The sequence below is a fragment of the Hippocampus comes genome, unplaced genomic scaffold, assembly GCF_001891065.2.
Source record: "Hippocampus comes isolate QL1 unplaced genomic scaffold, H_comes_QL1_v1.1 scaffold161, whole genome shotgun sequence".
NCBI lineage: Eukaryota > Metazoa > Chordata > Actinopteri > Syngnathiformes > Syngnathidae > Hippocampus > Hippocampus comes.
This window is the reverse complement of record NW_017806067.1, coordinates 399057-408200: the sequence shown is the minus strand read 5'-3', so window position 1 is coordinate 408200 and position 9144 is coordinate 399057. Positions and strand designations below refer to the sequence as shown.

At 49.1% G+C, this 9144-nt stretch overlaps 1 protein-coding gene across 5 annotated transcripts in view; it reads right to left on the bottom strand.

Annotated features, from left to right (window-relative positions):
• Positions 1 to 6825, bottom strand: part of ppp1r12a (protein phosphatase 1, regulatory subunit 12A) — a 28877-nt gene extending 22052 nt beyond the window's left edge. For all 5 annotated transcript variants that reach the window (XM_019893617.1, XM_019893618.1, XM_019893622.1 and 2 more), the window contains exon 1: positions 6492 to 6825. In XM_019893617.1, the coding sequence (XP_019749176.1) occupies positions 6492 to 6728 (237 nt within the window). In that variant the 5' untranslated portion in view covers positions 6729 to 6825. The remainder of the gene's footprint in view (positions 1 to 6491) is intronic.
• Between the last annotated feature and the right edge of the window lie 2319 nt (positions 6826 to 9144).

The window sequence follows — 9144 nt, the reverse complement described above, 5'->3', positions numbered from 1 at the left end:
GGTTGGGGTCAAAAAGCCTTGAGGAAGGGATTGCGTTTCCCGGCGCTGCTGGTGTAGATTTATTTTGCTTTTTGGCCACAAGCAGTGCTTTCACCCAACAGCGCCAACCGCAAAGTTGCCCACTCTCAGCCCTGGACTAGCATACCAGTGGAGAAATTCCCATTTTTTTTTTTTTTTTGGGAGGCGGGGGGGGGGGGGGGGGGTTGGGGTCAAAAAGCCTTGAGGAAGGGATTGCGTTTCCCGGCGCTGCTGGTGTAGATTTATTTTGCTTTTTGGCCACAAGCAGTGCTTTCACCCAACAGCGCCAACCGCAAAGTTGCCCACTCTCAGCCCTGGACTAGCATACCAGTGGAGAAATTCCCAGATAAGTATTACTCCGAGCCTCGGGGCTTTCAGGCATCGGCGGCACTCTGGCCACGCCTGCCGGCCCTCATCATCCGGCACCTCTCGCAGCCACTTCCACAAAAGGAATTCCTCTGGTGAACGTGGGGGTCCGAGGAGGGTTGCGCTTAATACACACAAAATAAAAAAAGTCCAAAAAAAAATGAAGAAAGGTGAAGAAATTTAAATTGTGCGTACATGTTGGAAGAGAGCTCCTGTGCTTGTTGGTCGGGTTCGAGAGGCCACAGGGGCCGAGGGGGAAGGGGCTGCAGGGCGACCAGCTGGGTCCCTACACACTGCGAGATGAGCTCACTTGTAACACACACACACACACACACACACACACACACACACACACACACACACACACACACACACACACACACACACACACATGCACACACGCGCGCGCTGCCTTCTAGCTGCTACCAATGACGACCATATATGGACCTGGGATTCCCGTGGAAAAAAAACAAGCAGGATTGAGGAAGATGGGGAGTTGAGAAAAAAGGGAAAAAATGCCGGCAGGATTGTAGCTGAAGACCGGGGGGCACAGATATTTGCGAGCAGATGCCCCCAACCCCCATTTACAATCATTAGCCAATACAGACGGGCAGCGGGGTACGCGCACGTTCATGTGCGACGATAACAAGAGAGGCGAGTGGAAGGAGGGGGCAGCCTCACCAAAGAGGAAATGAGAAAAATAAACAGCCACTTCCTGTTGCTCTTCAGGGTCCCGGCGACGCTTTCCAATCGCCCGCCGAGAAATCCTGGAGACCCACCGACGTGTCATTTGTTTAACACCTCCACCACGTGAACATCCAGGAAGTGAGATCACGTCGCCTTGCTTGGCGGGGAGCGGACTGAAAATGCCGACTGTAAACGTTGCAATGTGAAACCCTGCCTGCAAAAAAAAAGTCAGGCATCGTCACCGTTCACTTACTGGTCTTCTTTTGCTACACAGCCTGATTCTTGCCATTTTGGTGGTCACTGGAAGTAAACGGATGCCTCTTAACTGAGAGACAAGTTGTTTTTTGACGTCAATGGTGCCGATTGTTAACTGAAGATGCATCGAGCTCTCACCCCATTTAAGAGGATGTCTCTGTGATTTGGGACACATTTCTGTAGAAAATAACTTACTGGTGTATTAACACATGAGTAAAACTGTGCAAGTTAAGCAGTTGACTTCAGCTTTTTTTTCCAAAGCCAAATTTTAGCCCGGGTCAAGTCTGCTCGGTCGAATGCGTTGCAGCAGGTTTGCTCCCTCTGAGAAATTCCTCCTAACAACCCCGGGTGAACCAGTCGCAACCTGTCGCCTCGGTCCACCGGAATACTCGACAACCAACGGCGACGTGTTCTAAAATAACCCGATCGCCTTTTGTCGCCGAACGGAGACGACGCGAGGTAAGCGTCACCGGCGAGTCACGGCCGCCGCCGACCGAGCATCGCGTCATCGACATCACAGGGACTTCCTGCCTGATGATTACTGGGTTGGTCGGCTCGACAAGGAGAGACCTGCCAATTACAGACGCGAGAATGTATGCGCTTCGTCACCCGAGTGCTGCCAGATCCAAAACTGAGATACCCAACACCGTTCCTGGAGCTGAATTAGCCTGCCGCGCTCACTCCTGCCATCTGTTTACGTATCTGAAAAAGCTCGGCCACAGATCACGGTTGACCCGATTTCCCATTTAACGCAGCGAGGTTCATGGCATCAAAATCACAACGGTGTGCTTTCAAGATTCAGAAACACATCTTCGGCATTTTGAAAACAACGGCGGCAATAGCTTGTGAGAATCGGCATCATTAGCAGAGCTGTCTAGGTTAAGACAACCTGACTGGCCGAATCACACAAAGGGATCAAATCAAGACCGTCTAGAATCCAGGCCATGAATAATTGAGGTGCACCTTAATGTATTCAGCAAAAATGTTAGAAATGCACCAGTGACTCTCAACGAGCCCCTCATTTAGCAAACAAAGGCTTCCTATCACGAGGCAGGAAAAGCCTCGATACTGATAAAGAAACGCAGTTAAGAGAGCGTCAACACTCCTGAAAAACGGCGGAATTTTCCCTGCTCTGCGCTAACCTCATGCTTCAATCCTTCCAAATCATCAAGTCTGAATCTTGAAAGTGCTTCCAAAGACACTCCGACACCGACGTCAGCATCAAAGCATGCAATTCTCCAGAGAATTGGGGTCTGGCGCTTGTTTATTGGAGGCACAAAACAGGTGAGCGCAAGATGGGAGATGTGAACATTTCGCCTAGTGTCGGGATGCTTCACAATAACTCACGAGGGCTAATTACAAGGTTGAGCGCGGCCGCCAGCTGGATAGAAATGCAAGATTCCTGGTGGGGATGAGGCCAAAGACGGCAGGGTGGGAAACTTCTCAAGATGACACAGAGAGCTGTCAGGTAGAGCAAGTCACGGCAGGCTGCTTGACGTAAAGAATCGCTTGCACTATGCATTCAATAAAATGAGCAGCAATGTATCATTGACTCAAAACTGTCATCAAAGGCTGAATAGGATTTTTTTTTTTTTTTTTTAATCGATACGCAACGAGTTCTCCGTTTGGCTGAGCTTTTCACTCCTTGACTATTTTCTGTCATCTGAAATGAATTAGATGACGGTCAATTTCCCTGAGTCATCTGTCCGAGAACCCCAAGAACGGGTGGTCGTCCCCACCGCCCGCACGGACACAACACGGCCCGCCACATGCGGCCGTTCCATGGCAACGCCGGTCGCCAGCCTGACTCATTTTCGCGCTGCCGCTGCCGAGCTCTGCCAAACGCTTTCCCTCTCACCCTCGGTTATGCAACTCCCACTCTTGTACATGCAAATCCGCCAACACATGCTGCTCGAGTCGTGGTCGCCATGGCGACCGCTCCCGATAAAGTCACAGACTTGGGGATGGGGAACTGAGCCGCCCAATCGGGCGAGAAAAGCAAAAGTTCAGGTGTGGGTCAATGTGGAGCTTTTGCTGGCAGAGGCCACAACAAGTCCTGGTTACCTCCACGCTAATTGGCTTGATGGAGCTCAGCGGTGTGGGGACAGTCCAGAGAGGGGGTGGGAGGTGGGGTTTAGGTGACAGCTGAGGAATGTCTGCGCCGCTCGCTCTTTGCCATGGTTTCCAAATACTGTCATGCGAGGAATGCGGAGGCCGAGGCGACGGCGCTCGGAATGCTACGGTCCCGCGACCAGTTTAGCAAAGAGGACACCGTAGAACATTGCTTGCGGAGGATGTGCTTTTCGCTTTTCTTTTTTTTTCTTTTTTTAACGCCCACCTCAACCTGCGCGCCTCATTGTTGTTTGCATCTGAAACTACCAGCACGGAGACAAAAATGCACCTACGGGCATTGGTGGGCCATAAATTTTATACCTGGCCTTCAGAGGCCATTTAATGCACCTCTTAAAACAACTTCTACCAGCAATATTAGAAGCCATCAATGGTCAACAAAAACAGGGACAGAAAAGCGCGCAAGTGTGTCATGTACGTCATGTGAAATAACGATCAATCTTTAATCTCATAAGTCAAAACTGATTCAAAAGAAAAACAACAAAAGACACTGCTCAGTAAATGTACTATCACTGTGAGGGCCGGTTAGTGGTGGGCATGTCATACCGTCAGTCTTCATTCCGTCAATATTTCAAGTCCGTCTGTTGGCATCGAGAACGTACTTACGATGTTCAAGGCAGGCACGCGCACACGTGAGTTGAAAAAAGCAAAACAGCGTTGTATGCCAATCGGTCCCAGAGACTGCAATGACACTGTCCCATGTGTTTAATTTCATCAATCACCATGCTGTATGCGTGTACACGTGTGTGTCCCGCAGCCCACTGAAATCATGAGGGAACGGTGACTGATGGACTTCGGTGCCCACCGCTGGTGAGGGCAAATTTGAGATGTGATTGGCTGGAGCTTTAGTTACATGGGCCTGCACTATTGATTCTGAATTCCTGACCTGGACCTAGCAACACACACAGCCTGAAATTTGATTGGACAAGGAAAAAAAAAGAAGAACTCAACAATCCACAAACATGTACTAGAAGCAGTGAAGCGAAGAGAAACACGAGCAAATGAAGAGAGTAGAATAATTAAATCTTAGAAGTTGTTTCTGATAGTCCTGACGGCCAAGGGCTGCCTACGGTGGCCATTGCACCAGCGTGACAGGGGGCTGGTGACTCCTTTCCATTGCCAGATTATGCCAGGCCCTCCACTGCAAAGCGTGGCCACCGACTGAGTCACAGCCAAAGTTAGCATCATCTCTTGAAATACAGTCGGGAGAACTTGCTGCCGCGATATTTATAACCCTATGCCGGTCAACGGTTTTCGGGAACAATATGCCGTTTACCTCCCCCACCCCGGAGCGATGCACCAGGCCTTTCTCACCAATGTGACAAACACACGGCCACGCACTTTTACATGAAAATCATGTCGCCGTCATCATCTTGACTTTTGGAATTTGTGGGCCAATGTGCACATTGCCGTGGTGCCACCTTCGCTCCTTAAAAAGCCCACCCTGCAAACAACACATATACACACACCACTGCTTCTCTTCTCCAGAGATGGGTATGTCCCTGGGGCAGCGCTCTCTTGCGGGTCGTCATCTCCCCCCAAAAAAAGGCAACGGTAATCTTTGCGCAAAGAGAGGGGGGAGGGAGGTATTAATTGTACATTTTAACCAAGGTGAAAATGACAGAGAGATACTTGTGAATGTTGACAAAGGTTCGTACATGACGACACACGGGCTTAGTAGTCAAGTCGGTAGAAGGTTATATCACTTCATATTCATGCACGAGTTACAAGTTTAAAACCAAAATTCTTGCATTGATCACCAGAGACTATTTTAGCACCTGGACAAATGCTCTAAAATGTCAACAACAAAGCTGCAGTGATCAAGACTATTGCTAAAAATAACCCAAGTGGAGTGGAGGCCATCAGAAACACAACAATGGACTGTGATAAATGCTGTGCCAGCACAAATTGCACAAGTTAATGAAACTTCAAATGCGTACACATACACCGAGTCACTTACGAGGCTCTCGATTGTGACACAGCGTCTGTTAACAAGTTCAGATCTGCCATCTTTTAACACATGGTACACAAATGTGATATTTGATCATGTTAGGATAAAGAAGACGAGTAAATGCTGACACTCTTCAGGCCGAAGAGCTGCCATCTCATCATTTGACTGTAGGAGCAGCTACCCCCGCTAGCGGGGGGAGAAAGCTAGCTCGGGAATGCTGACATGTCAGGGGATAGAAAAGCACACGTTCACACTTGAAAAGGTCATTAAATATCAGTTTTTTTGGAGGGGGGGTACCTATTGACTTGACGCTTCTTTCTAGTTATTCCAAAGACAAATCCAAATTAAACGAACGATGGTGGCTAACCGGAGCTACTTACTTGAGCTAACGTAGCATTGGCATTAACCGGCTAACCTAGCCATAATTTACCATGAAACCAAATACAAGATTGCTGAATATTTTAATAATACTAGCAAGACAACAAATCAAGTATTGGGCAACACAAGCGTGCGATCGGAACAATACATACTCGCCTACTAGCCAGTGTTGCTAATGGAGGCTTTATCAACAAACCGAATTTAGCTGCTAGCATTTAGCCACCGTACGCTAATTTCCACTTTGTAAAACAAAACCAGTCTCAATCGGTGACAACACCAGCCATAGTAACACAACCGCATCTCGTATTCACACGTGGAAAAAAAGAACAAAACAAGTTGACAGATCGCACCGAGGCGCCACAGTCGCTGCATTGCCAGCAATTAGACTTCGCCCACCGAGTCGGGCTATCGCCTGTAGTGTGTTGACGGCCATTGAGTACAGTAGCCCCCAAAAGGCAAAAGGCAAAAAACAACAACAACACGCAGAGCCGTTACCTCTGCGACGTACACACGAGTAAAAATGCAACTAATACTGTGTGAAGTTGATCACACGAGTACCCCCAGCAGGGCAATGTGAACGGCTGGTCTCCGGTGTTCCAACTCCAAGTAGGTAAACAACGGGAGAATAGCTTCCACTTGACAGGTGTTCAATGGACAATCGTGGCGATCGCGGCCGGGCCCGGTTCGGGGTTGCGGGTCCACCAACCTGGTGGAGGGCGGTGAGCCCGTCGACGTTGGCGTAGTTGATGTCGGCGCCGCGGTCGAGCATTCGCAGCACCTCCTCCGTGTCGCCGCTGGAGCAGGCGGCCAGGAACACGGCGCCATCGTCGAACTTCACCTTCGTCTTCTTCTTCTTCAGGATCGGCGGCTCCAGGTCCGTCTCGGAGCCCAGCCACCGCTTCAACTGCTCGTTCCTCTTCTGCTTGGCGTCCGCCATCTTCATCCCCCTCCTGTCTCGGGCTTCTTATCTTCCTCCGAGAGAGGATATACTTTATACTGGCACTATCCCACAACTCACTGGGGCGTGGGAAGGGAGGGCTGCGAGCAGCGAAGGAGCTGGAGGGCGTACCCGGGGAGGAGGAAGAGGAGGAGGAGGAGGTGGGGCGATCGGAGATCGGCGTCAGCGCGAGAAGAGGCCGGCTGGATTGTTAACTCGTAGTCTCGCGAGATAGCCACGATGGAGGGGCTGCAGTGTGACGTCACTTTCTGTGGATGTGAGAGAGCGAGTGAGAGAGGGAGCGAGAGAGAGAGAGAGAGACGGGTAATCCCTTATAGACAGTAACTGTGTACACCAAATTAGCAGAGTTTGAAAATATTACACAACAGCCAGGAGGCACCGTTATGACATCCTTTCGACAACTATAAATATGCATGGGATAGATGAATTGCATGCCTGCCTCCATTGTGACGTTTTGTTTTTTTTGCTTAAAAATCCGCTAAATAAACTCGGTTGCTAACCAAAAATAGCAGCCCCCACCAAGGCACATGAACAGACCGTGGGGTGACCTGTGCAGCATTCAAAATATTAAGGAGACAAGTTGCATTCCAGCAGAGTCTGACGTTGGGTGTTGTCTGTGTTTATGTTATTAATTCATAATCGACGCCCCGCCCCATCCACAGTAAAGACCCGCCGCGGCTTTGTGTCGTATTAGCAGTGCAGATAAGTCTGTCACCTATCTGTCATCCTTTCCACACAATTGTCACTGTCTCCTGCAGTCGGCATGATATTTCTCTCTCTCTGAGGGCATCCAGAACATGAAAGCCGAGCCCGGGGTCTATCTTCCCGATAGCAGCCTTGCACATCCCCGAGGCGCCAACCGCAGGCTGGGGGTGACACGGGGAGCATGGGAGCACTTGAAACTCACGATCTGTCTCCCTCCCTGAGTGCCGGGGCAGCCCCTAAATGGAATCAGGAGCACTTGGGCTCGTTCGGACCGGGTAAGATTGGTGCCATGCGGTTGCGACAAAAGGCCGCTATCAATGCCAGGCACCGCCGTGGGGGTGGGGCCTCCGAACTGACTTACAAGTGATCTCAGCGCCCTGATGCCTCTGACCGTGGTTTCCTGAAAGTGACGCTGCTAATAGAACAGCAGTCGAGTTGTGTCCATTCAGGTACTGAGTCATTGTTGGAGCTTTTGAGACTTGTTCATTCAAAATATCTAATTTAACCCAAAAACCTGTGGACAATAAAACCATGTTTAAAAAAAAATAGTCGCATTAAGCCACTTATGACACAAATAGTAGTTAGCAGAACAATGTGTGGCACATGCAAAAATAATGCACATGCAAATAAAAAAAAGAAGAAAGAAAAAAAAGGAAGAAATCAGCATTACATTGGATTGTTGGTCCCATTTGTACCTGTTACGTTCCCAAACTGTCAGAGTCAAATATGAGGGGTACAAAAGCAGAAGGCAATTGCATGCCATGAGCACAGTGACAGTTAGGCCAAAGAGGAAGTACCTTGAGAATGCGTGAGGTTGCGAATGCAACACTGCTTCCTGAAATAAGACGTTGTCCCTTCAAGAGACAAACACAAAAGTCACAACACATGTACAGAACTCAAATGTTTGAGAACTCCTGCTATCTTCTTTCCAGTCTACTCATCATCTCCAAAAATCATACCAGCACTGACTATGCAGTTTCCATGACAACCAGCTCTCTTACATTCTAAATAAAGGTCCAGCTCCCACTGGAAAGAAAGCTCAATTTCAAGTCTTTCTTGCACTCAGTCATGTTTGCGGCCCACCCCTCGGACCTGCATCCAAGATGAGATTTGCGTGGGAGTGAGGAGGAGGTGAGCAAACAGAGGATGGCGGAGGAAGATTGAAAAGAAGGCAGCGTAAATCTTTTCAAACAACTACTTTTTGGGATCTTACATTTTCATCCTTGAATTTGTATGGTGATTTTTCATATCGTTTAAAAGCTGACCTGTTTTCTGAGTTGAGTCATGTGACATTAGTAAGCTGATTGGTCATTACCTGAACCCTGAGCAACTGTGATCCGCATTGAATATACTAAGGTGAAGAACATTTTTACTTGACTTCGCCTTGAAAGTGGGATCGTATGGTGCCGCAATTTTGTTACATTATCCACAGCAAATATTGCACATTTATCCAGATCGGCACCAAGGAAGAGGAAGGGGAGGAAGAGGAAGGGGAGGAAGAGGAGGAGGCCGTGGGGTGCTAAAAATAGCCAGGCTACATATATGTCCATAAAGTGTGCGCCGAGCATTCCCCTGATAACGGCAGATGGCTTGTGGATAACACACACACACACACACACACACACACACACACACACACACACACACACGCACGCACGCACGCACGCACGCACGCACGCACGCACGCACGCACACA